Raw genomic sequence first — 24,124 nt, 5'->3', positions numbered from 1 at the left:
ATGTTACTGGCCATCACTGTCTCCCGTGGGAGCAAGTTCTGATACCTGAGTGTCATTACCTGGGACTCAGGTGAATGTCATGCTCCACTGAGAGCCAGTGTGGTGTAGTGGTTAAGAGCGGTAGTCTCGTAATCTGGGGATCCAGGTTCGCGTCTCCGCTCCTCCACATGCAGCTGCTGGGTGACCTTGGACTAGTCACACTTCTCTGAAGTCTCTCAGCCCCACTCACCTCACAGAGTGTTTGTTGTGGGGGAGGAAGGGAAAGGAATATGTTAGCTGCTTTGAGACTCCTTAAAGGGAGTGAAAGGCGGGATATCAAATCCAAACTCTTCTTCTTCTTCTTCACTGGGGTCAACACAGCAGGCAGTCATTTCTGACCATACATTGCTCTCATACATTGCTTTCACAGGTCTACTATTTCTGCTATGAATCAGTTTCTACTGAACAATAGCTTACAATCTGCTATCAGCAGCTAAAAGGACACCAAGGAGAGGTTGTGCCGATTAGAAACGCAGGAGATCTGCCAAGTCCCTTCAGGCTAGCTGGAAAGTGAAGTACAGAGTACCCTTATACAGTGGTACTTCAGGTTACATACGCTTCAGGCTACAGACTCCGCTAACCCAGAAATATTACCTCAGGTTAAGAACTTTGCTTCAGGATGAGAACAGAAATTGTGCTCCGGCGGCAGCTGGAGGCCCCATTAGCTAAAGTGGTGCTTCAGGTTAAGAACAGCTTCAGGTTAAGAATGGACCTCAGGAACGAATTAAGTACTTAACCCGAGCTACTGACCTGCTCTCGCCCTCTTTGTCACAGAACATGCTTCTGATACACAATTGATCTCAGCCTGCTAAGTGCTGAGCCTGCATAAACATGTTCTCAGTCACAACCACAATGTATCTGTGCCATTGTCCTGCATAAAAGTACATACCTAGCTAAGCAGAGATTTTTCATGCAACTCAACCTGTCTTTTTGCTAACAAGCAGGGCCTCGCTTATCAGCTTCACATACCAGAAAGGAGAAATGGCCCTGAAAAGACTAGAGGCTCCAAACTGACCGCTTCATGTAACAAACTACCAAAAATGCAACATTTTGCATGAGACAGAAAAATAGTGAATTCATAAACTTTGTCCAGAACTATCTGTTGCTATGATACAGCTAGTAGAGCATACTTTTTTGTAAATCAATAAGAAGTGGACATGCGGAGTCCACAAGCTGTCCACGCATTCTAGTATCCAAACATGTTGGTGAAAGGGATCATTCATGAGCTAACCATGCAAAGAGAATGTTATAAAAGCATCTCAAATTTTGTATTTGGGGTCCAGAATTTGGAGCATTCCTCTGGATCAAATATTGCAGTCTGCAATAAATCTGAATTCTTTCCACAACACTGCTGTCTTTGTTTGGCTAAAGAGGACTGGTGTATTTCCATACCCCCTTTGTAGGGTAACACAATTTAAGAAATACTTTCCTTCACCTGTCCTGAATCTTCCAGCATTCAGCTTCATCGGATAGATGCCCACAAGTTGTAGTGTTATGAGAGAGGGAAATTATGCATGCCATGTATAATTTTATAAACTTCTATGGTGTCCCCTTTCATTCACCTTTTCTCTAAACTAGCAAACCCCAAGTGCTACAACCTTTCCCCATAGGGGAGTTGTGTTCCAGCCCCATGATCATTTTGGTTGCTCTTCTCTTGACCTTTTCCAACTCTTCAGTATCTTTTTTTAGGTGAGGCAACCAGAACTGTACACAGTATTTCATATGCAGTTCCAACACAGATTTGTATAGCGGCATTAGACAAGGGAGAACGATATCTGTATTGAATCCACATCATAAGTATCCATTGTCTGGGAAGGCCCTTAGATCAGTGTTTTTCAACCTTTTTTGGGCAAAGGCACACTTGTTTCATGAAAAAAATCACAAGGCACACCACCATTAGAAAATGTTAAAAAAATTAACTCTGTGCCTATATTGACTATATATAAAGTAATTCTCTTGAATAGGAATCAAATAAACACAAAGAAAGTATTTTATAATTACTTTATTATGACATAGTAAGTAAACAGAAATATGAAAAATTATAAAATACTTTATTTTTAAATCTTTTGATTTTTCCCATTTTTCCCGCGGCACACCAGGCAACATCTCAAGGCACACTAGTGTGCCGCGGAACAGTGGTTGAAAAACACTGCCTTAGATGTACAGTGGTACCTCGGGGTTAAGAACTTAATTTGGTCTGGAGGTCCGTTCTTAACCTGAAACTGTTCTTAACCTGAAGCACCACTTTAGCTAATGGGGCCTCCCGCTGCTACCGCCGCCTGATTTCTGTTCTCATCCTGAAGCAAAGTTCTTAACCCAAGGTACTATTTCTGGGTTAGCGGAGTCTGTAACCTGAAGCGTATGTAATCTGAAGTGTTTGTAACCCGAGGTACCACTGTACAAGATTAGGGCTAAAATACGAGAGTTGGGCAAACACATGTGTCTTGTCTGCTCTCCACTGTGCAGCTGGCTGTCTTTCTACTCCTATAGACTAATAGGACTCTCAGCAATAATAAGCACTAGAAGAGGCCACTTCAAAAGAAGACATATATTTTTCTATTATTAAACAGAAATAATACTTTCCTGTCTCAGAATAGCACTGGCACAGGCTCTCATGCTTTTGTTGTTTCAGAAAACTTCCTCTCCTTGAATAGGGAGGTTTGTGTTAATCTGGCAAGACTTTCCTCCTGCTCAAGTGTTTTCATATAGAAAGAGATTAATGCAGTAGAAGAATGGATGAGGGTCAGCTGCAACAGTGAGGTTCAGGGATTATGCCCAATCCCTCTCCAGAGTGCAATAACACTCAAAAATTCATTCTCTCGGGGAAAAGAATGATGGCATCATGGAGCGCTATAACACATCTATTACATAATCTTCTGAGAAAAGGTACATTTATAACCAAAGACTTCACTGCAGCCACCATACACCAGAATTTTGAGTCTGGAGAGCTTCTTGAACTTGATTACCTAGGTTACATTCGGAAAGGGTTTGTTGTGCAAATTCCTTACTGCCAATTCCTACAGCTTCTTGAGCAGTATAGTCGGTCTGCCAAAAAACATAAGAAGAGCCTGAACGGAGCAGGCTTAAAGACTCATCTGATCCAGCATCCTGGCCAAACATTTTAGTGCACAGATTCATCTATCAGTAGCTTTAGTATCTGCTGTTCATTAGAAGTTACACTTTCTACCAATATGGATGAATCCGTCTGTGGGAATTCAAGTTCAGGGTGCATCAAGCACAATCTGGTTGTACCACATTAACTAAGGACAAAAGGAGATACAAGTGGGACCTGTAACAAAATGTTGCAGTGTGGAGTGCTTCTGTTTAATGCCCTACTCAGCCAGTCATGTCTTGTTTCAGGATACAGTCATACCTTGGTTGTCAAATGAAATCTGTTCTGGAAGTCTGTTTGACTTCCCAAAACATTCGACAACCAAGGCGCCACTTCCAATTGGCTGCAGGAGCTTCCTGCACTCAATCAGAAGCCACAGAAGCCGCCTCAGATGCTTGGCTTCCAAAGAATGTTCGCAAACCGGTGTTCGGGAGCCAAAACGTTTGACTCATAAGGTGTTCAGGATCCAAGGTTCGACTGTATTCTATTCTCTCACACCAGTTTTCCACCCTACCCTCTCCCATCACTCAACGTTATGACCACTGACCATGGTAAGTCTTCATTGGGTTGGGCTTCCCCACTGAATATTGCTGGCACTTCAGCAAACCTAGGGACTCCCCCAAGCCTGCTGCAGCCTCTCTCTTGAACATGAGTTGTGCTGTTTCAGGTGACATGAAGTCTGCACGCAGAGAATGAGTTTACTGTTAGTATATAATATTATGAGGATGTACGTCAAGGCCCAGGCACATTTTGCTCACTACAGCTATGGCCACATCTAGTAAAACATTACCCTTACTAGAAGTGCTAAGCAGTTGGGGGAAAGTTATATTGATTAGTTGATTGTAAAGATGTCGTTGCAGGACAGCTGTTGTGATTGCCTTCCCCCAATTGGCAAAAACATGCATGTTTGAAAGGGCATGCATGCCTGAGCACTGATTTTTAGTACCAACTCTACTGGAATTCCTAGATATCAGTAGTGGTTCTGTTTTTTCCTTTTTAAAAAATGGATTGTTTTATTGTATTCATTTTCTCTTGTAATCTTCATTGCTATTTACGATGAAAGGTAGTCTATAAATGTTTTTAAAAATAAATAAAAGACTGTGAAGCAATTATCACTTGTGTTTCCCTGCTGGTTATCAACAGGGTCTCGTCTGGTTGACTTACTGAACCAAAGGCAACATCAAAGATGTTTACAGGCTGGACTATAAAGCAGTGTTTGATGGCTGAGCTATAAGAGGCCCACAAATCTTTTGCTTCAGCGTGGAGCCTGAAGTTTCAACACTGTTCTACAAATAATGGAACCATGGAGGGGGTAGAGGGAAGTTGGGGGATTGGAGAAATCCCATATTTTGGTCCTGTACAAACATTATGCAAAATGATACAGTTGTTCAAATTTTTATTTTTTATTTCTTAATATTTATTGTTATGTTTGTTATAATGAAAATCAATAAAAATATTATTTTTAAAAAATCAACACTGTTCTACAACAATCAGAGGAATGGTCTCTCTCTTCATCACTCCATTTACCAGTAAGCAAGGAAAGCCTGGGCTTTCTGCCCAGAGTTGCTCCACATATAGGCAGCGCAGACTTACACTCGCATTTATCCAGGCCTGTTGCTGCCAGGTCTCAACAGACCTGAGCAACTAAGCAAAGAGCCACTTCTTGTTTCGTGGTGCTGCTGACAAATCCCTTCTGCAAAATCTCTTCTTAGCTTTTGAGAAGGTTTCATGCTACCCGCTTCTCCCTACTGCATTATTGTATCACCACCACACTTTGGGAAAAGACAAGAACCTAGCTCTGATTAAAGAGCCTCCCTTTTCACCTAATAACATGAACATATAGCCTGATCTGCTGCTGGCATGACAGATGGGTGATTGCCAGGGCAAGGGCCTCACATAGTCTGAGAAACCAAAGCCCAAGCATGAAAACTCATGGGTGCAGGCTGTCTACAGCCCAATAACTCTAATCAAATGCATTGGGCCACGGCTGCTTATCTAGAAGGCAGGGGCAAGGCACTGGGAGCTCAGTGGAGTGTTGGCTTGAAGTGGAGCCAATCTATTGCTTCCAGTGCTGTACCCAAACTATACCTATACCTTGCCTTTTGGTAAGAGGCAGGCTAGAGAGCAACAGAGCCCCACCTGCCGGTTCTGTTTCATCTTCCACTACACTATTGCTACAGTCCATCCACTGAAGATTGTTTATCGCCTTTGAGAAGCTCCATGAAGTATACAGATGAAGCTGGATTGTGAACAAGTGGGAATTCTAGAGAGATTAGGATCAGAAGAACAAAAGGAAACTGTGTACAGTCGTACCTCGGGTTGCAAACGTGATCCATGCGGGAGGCACGTTCGCAACCCGCAGCGTTCAAAACCTGCAGCGTTCGCAACCCGCAGTGCCGTGTTTGTGCATGATGCGATTTGGCGCTTCTGCGCATGACGTCATTTTGCGCTTCTGCACATGTGAGAGCGCCCAAACCCGGAAGTAACCCGTTCTGGTATTTCCGGGTTTGGCGCAGTCTGCAACCTGAAAACCCGCAACCCGCAGCATTTGCAACCCGAGGTATGACTGTATCGTTAGTCAGCAATATTTATGTGTGTATTTCACTCAAGTTAGGATTACTGCAGGGCATTTGGGATACAAGAAATTAATCCACCTGCCTCCTATTGCATTCATCAGAAGAATTTAGGAAAGAGCTGTGGGCTTGGTAGCAGAGCATCTGCTTTGCATGCAGAAGGTCCTCGGTTCAATCTCTGGCATCCAGAGGTAGGGCTGGGATAGAAGAACCCTGTTTGAAACCCTAGCCTAGAGATCTGATGCCAGTCAGCTTAGTCCAATAGATGGACCAAGGGTCTGACTCAGCTGACTGGCAGCTTCCTGGGTTTCTATCTTGGTGTACTATAAGCCTATCTTCTGGGAAAGAGATCAGTAGGAATACTACCATTTCCTCCTCAAGTTCCTCGGAGTCACTGTTCTATCCCCAAATACATTATATATATATAATATATAATATATATATATATATATATATATATATATATATATATATATATGCTTTCGTAGATTTTCACGGGTACAGGAATGCAGGTTTTGGTGTCCTCGGGTGTCTTCCCGTGTAAAAGTTGGGGTGTCTAGGCGACGTTTCGACGAGGTCTCACTCGTCATCTTCAGGCTGGTGCTTTTGGCTTCTTGTTACTGGAACAGAGCAGGATCTCAGTGTTTGAGTTCCTATAAATACTGTTGAGGGGTGTGGTGTATAGCCTCCAATGTTCTGGGCAGAGAGGAAGTTCCCAGGCTAGTGTGCCTTTTCTTCTTTTGTTCCTTAATTGCTTAAGGGATATCTTGAGTGATTTCTTGAGTGATATCCTGAGTACCACTTAGGTGGGTCATTAGGTGTGGATTAGTTGCTAAAGCCTTTGTGTCTTGACCTCTTGAACTTTGTGAAGAGTTTTTCTGAGAAGATGGCTGTACTGCATTTAGTTGTGCTCTGGCTTGGCTTCGTGTATAGGGGCGAGCTGTGGTTTTGTGGCCTGTGCCAGCCAGATCTGTGTAGGGATTGCAGGGGGGTGCAGCATCCGGAGGTGCCACCATGGTTTGGCTACTGGATGGTGTCTGTAATTTATCTGTGGAGAGGGTCTGGGTTTGGGTCTGGTGTGGTTGATTGGTGATGGCGTTCTGTGTGTCTCTGGATCTGGTGTCAGTTTTTGTGGGGAGGGCTAATTTCCAGATGTCTGGCAAGCGGGATGTGTCGTCACGCTTGTTCATGTTGTGAGGGTGTTTCTCTATCTCGATGGCTTCCATGATTATTCTCTTGTGGTGATGTTCCATGTTAGAGAGCAATTTGGAATCTGCAAAATTAATTTCGTGTCCTGTTTCTTTCATGTGTTGGAAAAGAGAGGAAGTTTTTTCTTCTTTTTTGACGGCATTCTTGTGTTCTGCGATACGTGCATTTATTCGTCTGTTTGTTTGTCCAATGTACGTGGCTGGGCAGACTTTGCAGGGTATTTCATAGACCCCTTGGTTTTCCAACTGGATTTTATCCTTGGGGTTTCTGAGGATATTGGCTATTTTTTGGTTGGCGCAAAAGGCTGTTTTGATATTGTGTTTATGGAGGATTTTGCTAATTTTATCTGTAGTGCCCTTGATATAAGGAAGGAGGGCCATGCCATTGTTTTCTTCTGTGTCTTGGTTTTTGGGGGGTGTTTCTTTTTGGATTAGCTTCGTAACCCTGTTTTGCTGGTATCCATTGGCAATTAACACATTTGAGAGATTCTGTAACTCAGTTGTCTCATCTCCAGAACCAAACGCCTGGCTGACAAAGACCACTTGACAACTGAGTTACAGAATCTCTCAAATGTGTTAATTGCCAATGGATACCAGCAAAACAGGGTTACGAAGCTAATCCAAAAAGAAACACCCCCCAAAAACCAAGACACAGAAGAAAACAATGGCATGGCCCTCCTTCCTTATATCAAGGGCACTACAGATAAAATTAGCAAAATCCTCCATAAACACAATATCAAAACAGCCTTTTGCGCCAACCAAAAAATAGCCAATATCCTCAGAAACCCCAAGGATAAAATCCAGTTGGAAAACCAAGGGGTCTATGAAATACCCTGCAAAGTCTGCCCAGCCACGTACATTGGACAAACAAACAGACGAATAAATGCACGTATCGCAGAACACAAGAATGCCGTCAAAAAAGAAGAAAAAACTTCCTCTCTTTTCCAACACATGAAAGAAACAGGACACGAAATTAATTTTGCAGATTCCAAATTGCTCTCTAACATGGAACATCACCACAAGAGAATAATCATGGAAGCCATCGAGATAGAGAAACACCCTCACAACATGAACAAGCGTGACGACACATCCCGCTTGCCAGACATCTGGAAATTAGCCCTCCCCACAAAAACTGACACCAGATCCAGAGACACACAGAACGCCATCACCAATCAACCACACCAGACCCAAACCCAGACCCTCTCCACAGATAAATTACAGACACCATCCAGTAGCCAAACCATGGTGGCACCTCCGGATGCTGCACCCCCCTGCAATCCCTACACAGATCTGGCTGGCACAGGCCACAAAACCACAGCTCGCCCCTATACACGAAGCCAAGCCAGAGCACAACTAAATGCAGTACAGCCATCTTCTCAGAAAAACTCTTCACAAAGTTCAAGAGGTCAAGACACAAAGGCTTTAGCAACTAATCCACACCTAATGACCCACCTAAGTGGTACTCAGGATATCACTCAAGAAATCACTCAAGATATCCCTCAAGCAATTAAGGAACAAAAGAAGAAAAGGCACACTAGCCTGGGAACTTCCTCTCTGCCCAGAACATTGGAGGCTATACACCACACCCCTCAACAGTATTTATAGGAACTCAAACACTGAGATCCTGCTCTGTTCCAGTAACAAGAAGCCAAAAGCACCAGCCTGAAGATGACGAGTGAGACCTCGTCGAAACGTCGCCTAGACACCCCAACTTTTACACGGGAAGACACCCGAGGACACCAAAACCTGCATATATATATATATATATAGCCTCTCAATTGTACATGTCCTAAAAGTTTTCCTTCTGCACATGTAAAAGGTTTGAATTCTTCCCCATCTGTCAGAGGGCTTGGTAGCTCCACTGAAGAGTGGTACAGGAATCTTTTAAATAAATAAAAATATGCTGTCCAGGGACACAGTTGTGCCTCTTAGGGAAATGAGAGCATCATCCTTGGTGGCACAAAATTAAAACCAACAACCAGAAAAGCAGTGTACTTGCAGCCCTTGAGGTTCTGAGTTAAGTTCTTGATTGTGATCTGCAGGTGCTGCTATTAACCCATGATGTACACTGTCACGTCCCATCAAACAAAGAGAGCATTTGGGGTACGCCCTGCTTGCCCTGTTCTTTTCAGCTGAGTCTACAGAAAGAGCACCCTGAGTCGAAACTTCCAAGTGCAAACTACACAGCACTTTTTCCAGTGAAAGAGCTTTAAAATGTATAAATCCAACCACTAATACAAAAACATGGGGGTCCAATAAAATATTGGCATCCAAGAGAAAGAAACTTGTGGCTCCGAAGGCACATAAAATGGCTGAATCATTAATAGCCCTTAACCAGATATTTTATGAGGCAGGAAATTGAAATTCAAAGCTTTTGGCTAATGTGCTATGGAACAAACAGGACAAGCACAAAAAATAAATAAATCCGTACACAACAGGGGGAAAGTAGCCTTACCTATGACCAGGAGCAATTAATTCTACCTTTTTTACATATTATTCTAAATTAAATCAATTCCCCCAAAGCCAACAATTATTGGCTCAATTTGGAAGCAACCAGGCTGGGTGGGAAGATAATCTGGGTGCAACGCTTCTTTAGATTCATGGTTTTCTCAATAAAACACATGCAGAACCCTTTTACTAGAAGCGCCTTCCAAGTGTGGAGGGGTTGGCAGAAATCCTCCTCTCTGGTGCGTTCACTGCTGCTCCCTTTGATATATCACCCTGTAGTGAAATGCGAGAATCTAAGAAAGGGTATAGTATTGTGGAAAGCTAACAGCTAATTTTGGCTTGAAAAGGCTTTTTCAAGAATGGAAAAACGGGACCAGAAGAACAACTTGTAATAGACAAAGGGACCTGGGATGTGAATGGGTACAAGTTCACCAGTTTTACCATTTGCTACTAGATTCCCAACATAAAACTGCATTCCTGCAGGATGCTTATGTAATTTGAAAAGCTAATTTTATCATCTATTCTTATCTGTAAAAGTCAAAAATGTATAATGGGTTAGTTGGCAAATTGATAGGTACTCTAGGTGGACTGAAATGAGTTTGGGAATCAGATATGGGCCAAAATATTAGTGAATTGCAATGGAAGAAGATTGGGTCAACTAAACCAGCCTAATTTATACCTTCCTTCATTAGGGGAAATAAAATTAAAGTAATACAAAGCTGGTATAGGATATGGTTACCAGAGGTCCCTGTTTCTTGGGGACAGTCCCCGGATTTACAAATCTGTCCCCGGATTTACAAATCTGTCCCCGGAATGTTCCCTGGATTTTATTTAACGTCCCCGGATTTATATTTTAAGTGTTGTAAATTTATTAGTAGGGAATGAATGTTGAGTGATTGGTTCAACGGCGCAAGACACATCATATGGGGACTGCCGGCGAGGCAAAATGGCGGGCGCCACGGCAGCAGGCAACTCCTGAAGCCAGCCAGAGCCAACTACGCTACCAGGCTGGGTCCGGGCTGCTGAGAATGCCACTGCCATTGCTGAGGGGGAATCGGGGACGCCCAGGGCATCAACTAGGGGAACCGTTGACACCCCCCCTTGTGACCCAAATCGAGCCAGGTGCGAGAGCGCCCGGCCACCTGGCCGACTGCCCAGCGGCGCTCTGGGGCCAGGAAAACCCCGAAGCCAATGCAGGGGGAAGGAACAGGGAGAGAGAGAAAGAGGAAGGAGAAAAAAGAGGGGAGCCCTGACCTTACTGTGCAGCTGCTGCTGCCGTTTAGGAGGAGAAGTAGGAGAGCACCAACATGTGGGCGAGCCCAGGCCCGGCCCGAGCCTACTCCACGGCAGCTAGCGCTCCAAGAGAGCAGGCCGGGGCCAAGAGGAAGGCTGTGCAACAGAGGAGATCACAGAAGAGAAGATATTACGTCTTTTAAAAAAAACAAACAACTTTTAAAAAGTAACTTTTTTCTCCCTTTTTTTTTTTTAAAAAAAGAAGAAGTTTCCCCGGATTCTTTGAAAAAAATCTGGTAACCTTAGTATAGGACACTGGTTCAGCTTTCCCATATGACATCTGGGATTGCTCCATTATGTTGGAAGGGATGTGGACACAAAGAGACAGATCACCATCTTTTGTGGGGCTGCCCAGATAGCCAGATATTCTGGGGACTAGTACATTAAGGAATACCTAAAATAATGCATGAATCAATGGATTTCACAGCTCACTTGGCATCCATGCTGGTGGCAGCAAGGCTATTGATTGTTCAAACGTGAAAGTCCCTGCAAGGCCTAAACTTGGACTTATATTGTAAAAAAAAAAATTGTCTATTTTATTTTATTTTATTTTATTTTTGCAGTATGATGGCAATTTATCCCTAAATTGGTTGCATGGTGCTTTCAAATTGCTCTGTTTTCTTTTGAACCACGTCAGCAAGGCTAAGAGGGGAGTCTTGTCATCTGGGCAGCCCAGAACCTCCATACACACAATCCAGGCTTGCGCACCAGGGGAAGCCACTTCGGAGCTGCTAACACTGCAATTTGACTTCACACTCGGAGGCACACTCCGTTGTCTCTTGAGACAGACACAAACCAGCAACAACAACAATGAATGAAACTGGACTTGAAGACAAGATGGCAGCAGCTTCTCATGTCATGAATATAAGGGCTTTACTCCTGCGTGGTCCAGAGTTAACTAATAGAATTGAGTTAACTAATAGACTGTCACCTGTTTAATATAGCAATAAAAACCATTTAAAATGAATAAATCCTACATAGAGAAGAAAAATTGTTACTTCCAGAGTCTGGGTGAAATTTTCAAAATCCCTTTTTTTTAAATTTCCATGTCTGGCAAAAGCAAATGAATATCCTATTCACCTCTCCTTTTCCACTGCAAAAGCCTCAGCAGTGCCTGCCCCAAACAGCTGTTTCCCTGCGCATCAGATAAGTGTCAATGGGCCTTAAGATTCTTTATCAGAAGACCATTCACAACCAGCCGTGAAGCATATTTCAGTCCCCAAATTGGGGGGGGGGGGTAGCCATTTAGATTGCCTTGCCAGCACTGGAAGAATTGCACCGGCCTGCACCCACCCCCACCCACCCCAGAAATTCTTGCAGGGTAAAAGTTCAAGAAAAGAATAGTGTGGAATTGTAGGCACTCGAAGAATAATCCTAGCTTGCCCTCCTCATTAAATGCTTAAAATGTTGCAAAGCCTGGAATCTACATGGCCTGGGAACTTTTCAAACAAGAGAAAATTGGCTCTGGACAGCAACTGGCAGCGAGTGGCTTTACAGAACAGAACCCAAGAGCAACTTTCTCCATCCTGCTGTCCTCCAGATGCTTTAACTACGGCTCCAAATTGCATTGGCCACGCTGTCAGAGGCTGTTGTGAGTTGCAGTTCAAAGAACTGGAAGGCACAAAGTTGGGGAAGGCTATCCTAAAACAGTCAGTGAAGATAGCAATGTCTATCTCAGCACCTCCTAAGCACTCAGCATGTCCTTAGTAAGCAATTTAGCAATGGATGCTCTGGTATCAAGTTTAAATGTGAAATAATAATAAAAAAAATGCCTTTGGGAAAACTGCACAAGGAAAGCAGTGACTGAAGTGATAGCTGACCAGGAGGGGCTACACACAGGTGCAAATCACATCACCTGGGGTAACTTAGCTAAATGTGCATCTCAGCTCCTTGGCAGAAGAGCAAGATAAGCATGTAATAATGTGCATATTTTATTAGCAGAGTCCCACTCTAGCGATTATGAGATACGCAGCAACACTTTCTCTTTGGTGGCTCCCTAAGGTTTTGGTGCAGATCCAACTTGTGAAATTTGCTTTTGAAAAGACTCAACCTTCTATTGCATATACAGCAAGGACTGCTTAGCTAGTTTTCGCTTAAAGCAGGAACCCCCTCAAATGGGGTTCACACTGGAGCCAGTGTGGTGTAGTGGTTAAGAGCGGTAGTCTCGTAATCTGGGGAACCAGGTTCGTGTCTCCACTCCTCCACATGCAGCTGCTGGGTGACCTTGGGCCAGTCACACTTCTTTGAAGTCTCTCAGCCCCACTCACCTCACAGAGTGTTTGTTGTGGGGGAGAAGAATGTTAGCTGCTTTGAGACTCCTTAAAGGGAGTGAAAGGCAGGATATCAAATCCAAACTCTTCTTCTTCTTCTTTTCCCAATCAAGCATGTAGCCTTGGTGTCTCATGTGCAAAACAAACATCAAGGAGTTCCCACTCCGCAAACGTAACTGTTCTTATCAGAATAAGCTTACTACTTCCTTGTGTGTACCTACACACTGTGAAGGAAACTATGTGATGCAGCTGGTCTCAGGAAGTGGAAAATAACATCCAGAAATACTATAAAAAAAAAACTCCAAAGGGCGGGACAGGATTCTGCCTCTTTCCAGTTAATCCTGGCTGTTGACACACTTGCCTCACTTGGCACCTCTCTGGTTTGTCACACAGCCAGCTCTTGCTCTTTGAGGATTTTATTATCCCTCCTTACACCATCCAAGCTCAGCCTTCCAATACAGAAAGCCAATTCTCTGCTTTCTGCCGCTTCTCTTACTCTCAGGCTGCCTCCTGCATTGCAGCTGGTGGCTCTCTTGCATTATTCCCAAGGCACACACCTGATTCTCTCCCTCGATCACTGCTGCGTGATCACAACTTTTGTACACTGTATGCTCCCAAAGACAAGAGTAAAATGTAAACATGGAATTATATTTTGCAGTAGGGATGGGCCACCTCAAATGTGTGACAAAAATGAGTCAGCTCCTTAGATGAAACAATCTATTTGCAAACCGTAAGCCTTTAAAAAGAAATCATTTGTTCAACTTTCTCTGTGCCCTTTCCCAAAGAACACATTTTACTTCACACTAGAACAACCTCGAATAGTGAAAGAAACTTTCAAGCCGCACAATCAGAATAGAGGAAAGGTTATTTCTAAAGCTATCTCAAGAACATATATGTTGCTATGGAGAAGGCTCATGTTGCTTAGCTAAAAGAAATCTGGGCACTGATTACATTTGCAAACCCTGGACACTCTTCCACAAGATCTGCTGTGTCACTTTCAGGCGAATTGGGGCTGGGAGTGAGCTGCAAGCCTGACCGTGAGAGTCTTTTACTCAACAAATAAACTACAGCATGAAAGGACGACCTGTTTAAAAATAAACTACAAGGGAAAGGAAACTGAGAGGGTGAGGGGTGAGCAAGACACCTCACTGTGTCAAAGGAGGATGACAAGGATGTTTTGGTCCTGCTCCTTTGCAACAAGGAAAAATGGAAAGGTCTTCTTGAATGTGAGATGTGATAAACAGTGGTCCATGCAGCACCATCTCCAAACACAGCCACTCAACATCCTCCTGCTCAGTGTGGGGTCTGGCACAGGCCTCCCCACAGCATAGCACTGGAGAGATTCAAGACTGTACTCAGTGCTGCTGTTCTACTTGTGCAACAGACTTCTGCATTGGAACTTTCCATTCCTCCCCTTCCCCCAGCAGTCTCCTGTGCACCCTCAAAATCTGCTCCAGGGGGTTGGGGGATACCACAGGGGAGATTCTGAGTGTGCATGAGGGACAGTATGTGTGGTGGTGGAGACAATGCTGAGCACTCAGATGAACTTGTGCTAGAAGCCTAACACCCTCCAATTCATGCACAGCTTGACTGGATATTCTTGATATTTATGGTTCCATGAAACATTAGACTTACTTCCAGAAACCAGAGGGCCATCCAGCAATCGGTCAATGAGTGTGTGATAAAAGAAATAAGCTACACAGGTTTCTCTTTTAATACACAGACATGCTTTTTCAAAACTCTAGAAGACAGTAGCCTTTGCAATGAAACAAGATATACAGTGGTACCTCGGGTTACATACGCTTCAGGTTACATACGCTTCAGGTTACAGACTCCGCTAATCCAGAAATAGTGCTTCAGGTTAAGAACTTTGCTTCAGGATAAGAACAGAAATCGGGCTCCGGCGGCGCGGTGGCAGGAGGCCTCATTAGCTAAAGTGGTGCTTCAGGTTAAGAACAGTTTCAGGTTAAGAATGGACCTCCGGAACAAATTAAGTACTTAACCTGAGGTACCACTGTACATGTAACCCTTGCAGAGGACTGATCTAAAATCTGTTGTGGCTCTAGAGAGATTTGTGCATGCACCATTTTAACCTTGCTCAAAACCAGTCCTGCACTTGAAATGGAAAAAAAAATGACCCAGAGACCTCTGGGATATGCTTCCCACTTTGTACATCTTGCCCCCTCCACATGTCCCTCTCTCCATGGTGAATTACCATGCTTCAGAATTCTCGTCTCAGCCTTGGGTCTAACTCAAATTGGTAGCTGTTATATTTGAAATTAAGAACGCATGTTTGCACCTTAAAAAGATCAGAAGTGCTCAGATACATTTCAAAAAGATGCCACCAAAACCCAGAACTTTAACATGTCCTTCACATACAGGTTTGCTTCTTATTCACGTGACACCATCCACCACCACCACCGGTAAGCAGCGTGTTCGCATATGCTCATAGCTTGCATTTCTTTGCCTCTTCACCTCCCATCACCTCTGATCATTGTCCATGCTGGCTGGGGGTGATGGGCATTGTAGTCCAAAATGTCTGTAGAGCACCACACTGGCTACCCCAGTACTAAAAACTCCATGAGCCCGGCCTCCTCCAATCTAAATTGGGGGGGGGGGGTTGGAGGGGTGTTATCTACTTTTCTCTGTGTTCTACTTTCTTTAGTGAGTGTTTTGCTTTCGGGGATGGCACTGTTGAGCATCACTAGTTTTTATTTTGCAAAATGGAAATTCCACAACAATTTCTTACATTTTTTCCCCTAAGCCCAAATGTTTGGCGAACCTTGAATTGTGGCGGGCACACCTTGGGTCATCATCCTGGAGACCTAGAACCAATCAGGGCTGGGTGGAATGTCAAACAGGAAGGGGTAGAGAGTTAAATGATAGAACCTGGGCAAGGCTTGGAAGGTGTTTGGGCTAGGGAATTACCTTGGTAGATGGGGGCTTGCTGGGCAGGACAAACCAAATGATTTCCCTCAAGGGTAGGAAAAGATTCTAGAAGGGGCTGGGGGCATTTGACCACTTTCGTAGATCAAATGGTCATTCTAGGAGGCACAAGTTTAAAGTAGGCATTTTAAGTAAGGTTCTTAATTTCTTCTGTAAAGTGATTTTGACTGAAACAAAGTGTTGTGCCTTAGAAGAGTAAACACAAAGCTTTAACCCTCATTGAGTGTGCATAAATAAAAATCCAGTTTTGTTTACAACGTGCCTCAGCCTTACTTTGATCCTCTGGTTAAGGGATAAGTGGTCAAAGCTTTTCCTTTCATGTTATTAAGAAACCTTGCTGCTGGATATTAGAAAACACTACAACATAGACCTCTTAAGTGTTACTGACAGGGAGCATTTAAGTTTTAAAGCACCCGGTCACATTACCTCGCTCCCATTGTTGTAAGCCAAAAATGGCTTATCTCCAGAGTTTGCCACAGTGATTATTGTTAACAATCAGTGAAAGTGCTGAATAGTTACCCAGGCATATGTTAATATGTTGAATATTTTCATTCAGCTGTATCTCTATGGTGTTTTCCTAATAAACATAAGTTATTTTAATGAGAATGGATTTTGAAGAGAAGCCTTAAAACATACACTTTTGGTCCTTTAGTGAGCCAAGCCTTGCATTTTAGAGAAAAGCAGTTGGTTAGAACAGGCCACATGCTATTCTATAAAATATCTCTAATGGTTATTACTGTTCCTCTCCCTGAAACAGAAGACTGAATATAGAGGGAAATCCTGCTAGATGTCAACATGAAAATATTTTGGTTTGGGCTCCATGAATTATGGTAACTTTTGAATCTACTGTAGCCACACAGAAAGATCCACAATGGCAGCTGCCAACTATACCACTGAAGTAATGTTTGAATTAGTCTTTAGTTGAATACTTGGCTTGAAAAAACAAAAAACAAACGCAGGATATTTTGAAGGGCTGGAACAATTTTGCTTTCTCCAAAGTGGTACATTTCCTTTTTTAAGATCTGCACAGATCTAGATATCAGATGGGCACAATGCCATTTGGACATGGGGTCCACAGTGGAATGAAGGGGGGGAGCAGGATTCTCCCTATGCCACACCATTCCTGCATTCTGATGTGTATCTTGCGGCTGCCTCCTCTCTGTTTCCTATTCCAGAAGCTAAGGGAGGTGCAGACATGGCCTATTCATACCCTAAAAAGCAACGCTTTTAATTTTATCCAGTTTTCAACAAATGCAGGCCAAGAATCAAGACCAGGATATTTGTGGGTTCTGTTATTTGCTGTGGAATCTCCCCTCCTTGGAATTCTCACAGGCCCTAACAGCCCAGTTTTTGGGTACAAGCCTGCAGTTGTGTTGCTTACCCATTAATAAGCTTGGTGGCACCTTAAACAAAAGACTTGTGTGTGTGATGTGTGTTTGCTGTTAACAGGTAAACATGGCTGCCCCTCTGGAATTCTGTGCCCATTGTTATCTTGAGCTACTCATTCACATTTTTAGGCACTGGTCCAAGTGCCTTGATTATCGCTGAAATAATTTGCGGTCCAGTTTTCAGTAATAGCACCTATTATTGTTTCTGCAAGCATTCATAAGCTGCAATGTAAATTATAGGTATTCAGCTATGACAACTGTTGGAGAGGTGTTGAAAGAGGAACTACATTTAAACATCAAATTTAGGTTGGTTTATTTTTTCAAGCAGTTCAAGATGCGGACTGTTCTCAAACAATCTCTCCTAGCTTGGAGCTACTTGAACACTTTCAGATTTATATTTTCCTTGTTTTACAACACCCCCTATGGTAGATGGATGCTGTCTGACAAGCGAGTTTAGAAAACCAAAAACTGTCGGAAATTGAATGCTTGCATTATTTTTTAGCATGATTCATTTTACTTCCCTTCTATGATGAGGCAAACGTCCATGACTACAAAGTACTTAGAGAATAACTCAACTGAGGATTCAGAGTCTTTACCATTTCCAGTCCTGAGGCTCTCAGATCATTAGATACATCAGTCTGGGCTTCAGCCAGTACCGCATCTGCCTCTGGTGAAAATCTGCATGAGTATTCAATCTAAGGCAGCACAAGCCCAACTCTTCTGTTTTGTGTTTCCTGCATTCCCCCAGCTGCTCCTAAAGGCAGACTTTCCTCCATTTCCTTTAGCCTATTTGAGGCTAAGGAGACTTTGCTTGCTGACCACAGTCTCTCATATTGCATGCAGTTGGATCTTGAAGCAATGAATATCCAGTCAGAAAGAGAAATTTTATGTCTAAGTATGTGCAGCTGCCATTTTATCAATACCTCAATGAGATGCTATACTCCAAAACTACCCACAAGCATGGGCCTCTATGCATATTCCAATAAGAATCAAATGTGGATTTGACCCCTGGCTTCCATAGGAGCCAGCCAACAATATAAATGCAGAAAGGAACAAACCTTCTGGCTAAGACGCAAGTCGAAATGTACTTTCTTCCTACCCATCTTCCTTTTGTACTTTCTTCCTACCCATCTTCTTACACAAAGGTCTCCATCCTCAAGAAAGACTCATTTGGTTCCCAACCATAATATTGACACTGAGTGACTTTGTGATATGGGCTTCTCCAAACTACAGTTCTCAAGTCTTTGAGTTTTCCTCTTTCTTGTGAAAACATTGCTAAGCTTCTGGTGTCAGAAAACACTAGGAATTCCTGTCCAGGAACTTCAAAGTTAGCAACTGTCTGTCTTGGGAGGCAATGGAGGAATGCATCTTTGGAGGTGAAATCAAACTGTTGGAAGGTTACAGCACCTACTGTGGCTGTAGAGACTGGTATGTGAGAGACATGTTTGGTTGTAGCTGGGGTAGATTAAGGCGTCTGGTTGTGTTGCTGCACATGCACCATGGTGCTCCTCCTCTCTGCGTTCCTCCCAGCAGTCATTCCTCCTCTGGCCACTGCTATAGATGCACAACCTGTCTTCAGGCACTGTGTTCTTCTGAAAGGGATTCCCACACAGCAGTGGTAACGTTGCCAACCTTCATGTCACATTTGTACACATCTTTGTAATGCAACAAAACACATCAGCAGGGCTTCAATACAATTGTTTACAAATTAAAGACATTTAAAACATCTGAGAACAATTACATATCCTCCCAGCTAATAATCTCAGGGTCTCCAGGAACGGTGTATTTCAGCCATCAAATGCCTCAGTAAGCAAGTAGTTTTTTTAAGTTCTCTTGAATGTTAGTAAAGATGCAGACAGATGCACCTCATTGGGGAGGGCAATGCATTCTACAAATGAGTAACCACTACAGAGGAGGACTTGACATAGATCAATTGCCAACTGAGAGGCATAAAGCAGTGGCAGCACCTACAGGGCATCCCACATTGGTTGTAGCATGCAAGATGGTTGACACAGGATGGGACACTATTTTAGGTACTTTTTATGGCTGTGTGTGCTTACACTTGAATTGGATCCAGTAGTTCACTGTAGATCTGACAGTAGCCAAACTTTTGGGGGATTAGAGATGGCAAGTGAATGGCTAGGTGGGGAGTGTATTTCTAACATGCAATCGACCCTAGTCCATATAGCATTACACTGCTGAGGAAACAGAATTGACATTTGCAGAGCAGGCATTCCAAATATGTATGTGCTTTAGCCACTCCTAAGCTTACTAGTTCAAGCTCTGCAGACCTGACAGATTCAACCGGAATCACCCCAGTTGAGAGTGAGAGCAACAGGAAACAACTCAATCTGTATCTTGGAAGTGCTAGCCCTGGTTGACAGAGTTTGGGCAACTTTACAAGCACATGGAACACCTGGAGCATCTTCCCTTGCTCTCATTCATGCTACCTGCTCTGAGATATGATCATCCTGCTCCGAAGCTGGCTAAAGAAAACAGAGCCTTGACAGCTGAAACAAAGCAGGCTATGGTTGTTACAACTTTCTCCTGGGAGCACAGAGGGGGAGGGGCTCATAGCTCAGCAGCAGGGTGCATGTTTTGCATAAAAAAGGACCCTGGCATATCCAGTTCAGAAGGCTCTCAGAGAGCAGGGCTGTTTCCTGGCTGAGACCTTGAAGAGGCACTGCAAGTGGGTGCAGGCACTGGCTAGATGGAGTAACAGAACCATCAGGCTGTATCCAGCAGAGCCATCCCATTAGCACAGTGTAAGAAACCTTAGACACATGGGCCAACCTTGGACACCAAGGGATCCAGTTTGGCCCACCTGTCAAAGCAGCCTGCATTATAATGGCATCATGTGATTGATGGGAGGGCTGCCCCATTCCCTGTCAGAGTTGGCCCATAGGTTCCCCACTGCTGCATAAGCAAAAAGAATTCTGCCTGAGCAATAGGACTTCTTCTCATTCTCATCTTCCTGCTCCCCCCTCCAAATATGCTTTGGGGGATTGAGGGAACCCCCAGAACAGGATTTGGGGGAGGCAAAAGAGGGAGGAGAGAGAGAGAGAGAGAGAGAGAGAGAGAGAGAGAGAGAGAGAGAAAGTCCTGCTGTGCAAACAGAAGACATTGCACTAACAGAACAACTTAGCTGGCTACAACCCAGTTTTTAACCTGCCGTGAGCTGCATTTAATGTTCTGTAAGAGTGGTAGGTTGCTACTTGGGAGGACCATATATTATTATTTTCATCTCATTTCATTTAAAAAATATATATACCCAATCTTTTAGGAGAGCTCCCTTCAACATTACAACATTTAAAAGCAAAACATCTTAATCAGTAAAAGCAATAAAACAACATAAACAACACACCTAAAAAGTTCTTTTAAAAATCACACAGAAGAAAAAAGAACAAAATGAATGGGAGAGAAAAGCAAGCCACACAATGACATCCAAAAATGTTGCAAACTTCTAATAAATACACTAGTACATAGTCAACTGCCTAATGTGCTTTGGCAAAGTGAACATAAGAAAAGCCCTGCTGGATCAGACTAAAGCTGGATCTCAGCCAGCATTCTGCTCCCACAGTGGCCTACCTGGTGCTTATGGGAACCCCAAAAGCTGGAAGTGAACACAACAGCACTCTCTGCTCCTGCAGTTCGTATTCACCATATTGCCTTCAATACTGGAAGTGATTATAGTAGCCTTTGATAGCGAAAAGGAGCAGAGAGGCCAAATAAAAATCAACAGCAAATTTTACACCTAGGCTTGCTCAGGTGAATTCAGTGGAGTTTCCAATTGTTTAGCTGATTCCTGCAGCTGTGCTTTAGCAATAACTACTTTATGCAGTTATTATCAAGAGATAATGTTCATCGTCATGCTGTAAAAAGCTTCACCTGCTGATTTCTGCACAACAAGCTGCTGTTAAGGGTGCAAGACCAAAGCTGGCTGGTTTTTCCTTCCTATTCAGTTGGCAGTTCTGCTGGATTTTCATGTACATTTTGGCATGCGTTATATGTGCTGCATTTCATAAATGAGTGTTCCTGGAAATGATCTGTTCAAATGTGTGCTACATACATAGCAAGAGACAGCACACAGAGGAGAAAATACGGATGCTGACATGTATGCAACTTTGCCCCCATTTCTCCACAACCACCTATATTACTTCATTCTCACAACCTTTCTGTTCTTGATCCCTAGGACACTTGCACACTTTGACAACCCAGCCAGGCATTGCTTCCCACCCAATGCCAAGATCCCTCACCCGCCATCCCTGTTCTTACACCTTCTCTTACTCAACTCGGGAAATAAGTCATGATCAAAGCTCTTCAATGGATTCTATCATCCGCCACCTCTCTGAAGAATGTGGAACTCAGTCCAAAGAATCTCCATGTGGCAACTGGGAGCCAATAAAGTACCCAGCAAACAAAAAAGGTGCACATGGGACCATCCCAGCCTGAACTACTGAGACACACAGAGAGAGCTGTTACTATGTTCTAGAGGATAAAATGTTGGGTTGGTGTCATGTATGAAAACAAAGAAGTGCTTCTAAGCCTCTCCTGTACTTATTGTGGTACAGGTGAAAGACCAACACACAGCAGAAAGATACTGGCCAAGGTTGTGTGTTCACATTCTCATTGTTAACCAACTTAAGCTGGAAACATGTATACACACACATACACACAGCACTTCCAGACTGCCATTATTTTCAGGTATGATACAACATCTTCTAACCTCCCCACAAGCATTTCAGAATGAATGCTCCTTAAAACCACCCATGTTGCCTGATTCCCCTGCAAACAAATCACTATGAATGAAACAGGTCTTCTGAAAGCGCCCATACACACAGAAGCTTCAGGTGTGGAGGCAGACTTGGCTTTCTTTGGAAAAACAGGGTTCAAAACCTAACTCTTCCCTCGACTGCCTGGCCTATGGATGCGACTCGCTCGAGCTGCACTTTCTCAGCCTCCATTGTTCATCTGTAAAATGGGAACATTAAAGTCCCACCTCCAAAGATTATTGGGAGGTTAAATAAGAAAAGAAAGCCGGCATCAAATGTGATTTTTTTTTTCAAAGGGGGGGGATGCTTTCTACTGAGTGAGGTGATAATCATAAGCTTACCTTTAGATGAGAGGCGAAGTCGAGGCACGCTGCCCTTCGTGGCACCGCAGCCGGCAAAGGGGTTGCAGATGAGCCACCACCAAGTCGCCAGGCCAGCCAAAATGTATCCACCTTTCATGGTCCCTCGCTTTGCCTCTCGCAGGGAGGCAGCCACTTCTTCCCGTCAGTTCAGAGGGGTTGCCACCCTGACCCCGCTTCTCCCGTCGCGACAGGGACGCCCCTCAGTGCGCCGCCGGCGGCCTGCTAGAAGTGGCGGCTCCCGCAGCGCGCGCTTTCTCCCTCTACACACTAAACGAGCGCGACGCGCCCTCAGGAGTTCGAGCCGGCCGCGCGTCTCCAGCAAAAGTTTTATACAGGCAGGGCTCCACCCAGCTTCTCAGCAAGGCGATCGCCAGAGACCCAGAGAGCTGAGGCGGGGAAAGGACGCGGGAGGGAGGCGCGGCCCGCCTTCAAGGACTTCCCGCCAGCCGCACGCGCCTGAGGCGACTAAGCTGCCCCACCGAGCGAGCCACCCCTCAGGGTGTGGGTGTATTTGTGCATGTGTTACATTTCACCTCAGTGCTGCCCACTCTCTCCTTCCGCTGAGACGGGAAAGCAACTGCCAAGTTAAATGACTCCCTGCTGTAGCTCCACGCTGACTGACTGCTGTCCATTCTCACGAAAGGGGGATAGAGTTGATCCCTGGAATTGGGTTTGGGGATCTAATCTCCTGTAATATTTCCCTACTACACACATCCCTCTCCATGCCTGCAACGGTTTTTCCATCCCAAAGAATGCACTCCCCACACCCGTTCCGCCATCTGAAAAATAAATATATTGATTCCCCACTCTAGCCAAATGGACACAGTCCAGCAGTGTCTCTCAGGTTCTCCTTGCTGCCAGATGTGTCCATTTGAACTGCCCCCGTTACCTGCTCCTTTTTGTTTCTCGCACTGATCTCACTTTACACACATCCTGAGCTGGCGCTGGCGCCTGTTCCAGATAAAACGGAGCAGAGAAATGGGATGCCTAAGAGTGGCTTGCTCTTTAAAAAACATATTGATACCCATTTTTGAACCTGACCAGCCTGGTCACCACAGCAAAGCGACAGAATGGAAGAACATGGAGCCACTACCAGGGCTGCCTGACTCATACGTTGACCACAAGTTGGCCTTATTTCCAAGTAAATATGCATTGGCCAAGGAAGGCTGGTCCATTTGGGCAGATGGGGCACTGCCCCACCATCTCAGACGGGCCCCACCTGCCTGCAATTTACATGTGTGTAGCATCAAGTAGGAGGATGGGGGCAAAACTGCCTTCTTCCCCATCAACCCCAATGGGCACCAGTCACCACTTTGCATAGGATGAAACTGCATGGTGTAAACTACCTTGAACACATTAATTTTTTTAAAAGGAAGTGACTGTGGAGAAATGGTGAACTGCAGGTCCAGTGGCCCATGCAGACTATCATCCTCTTTCTGACATTGGCCAAGCCCAGACACTTAAAGATTTTGTAACAGCATGGGTTTCTAACAGAAGACTCCATTCCAGCATCTTCTTCATTATTTCCTTCAGCCTCTAAAAGCATTAGATCATGGAAAACAACAACAAAGAAACCCTGAGCTTCTTACCTATTAGCCACAGATACCACATTTGCTTCCATCTATTGAATTGGTATCCCACCCTTTCTCCCAAAGGAACCCAAGTCTATTGAAATCGTTTTAGTTACACCAGAGATCAGGGAAGGTGCCACTA

General features: G+C 44.2%; 1 protein-coding gene across 2 annotated transcripts in view; it reads right to left on the bottom strand.

The window, feature by feature from the left end:
• Window positions 1–22,945, bottom strand: part of SEMA3G (semaphorin 3G) — a 90,169-nt gene extending 67,224 nt beyond the window's left edge. For both annotated transcript variants that reach the window (XM_028718742.2, XM_028718741.2), the window contains exon 1: window positions 22,391–22,945. In XM_028718742.2, the coding sequence (XP_028574575.2) occupies window positions 22,391–22,508 (118 nt within the window). In that variant the 5' untranslated portion in view covers window positions 22,509–22,945. The remainder of the gene's footprint in view (window positions 1–22,390) is intronic.
• Between the last annotated feature and the right edge of the window lie 1,179 nt (window positions 22,946–24,124).

Source organism: Podarcis muralis, chromosome 2 (assembly GCF_964188315.1).
Source record: "Podarcis muralis chromosome 2, rPodMur119.hap1.1, whole genome shotgun sequence".
Lineage (NCBI taxonomy): Eukaryota > Metazoa > Chordata > Lepidosauria > Squamata > Lacertidae > Podarcis > Podarcis muralis.
This window is presented reverse-complemented; position numbering and strand designations above follow the sequence as displayed.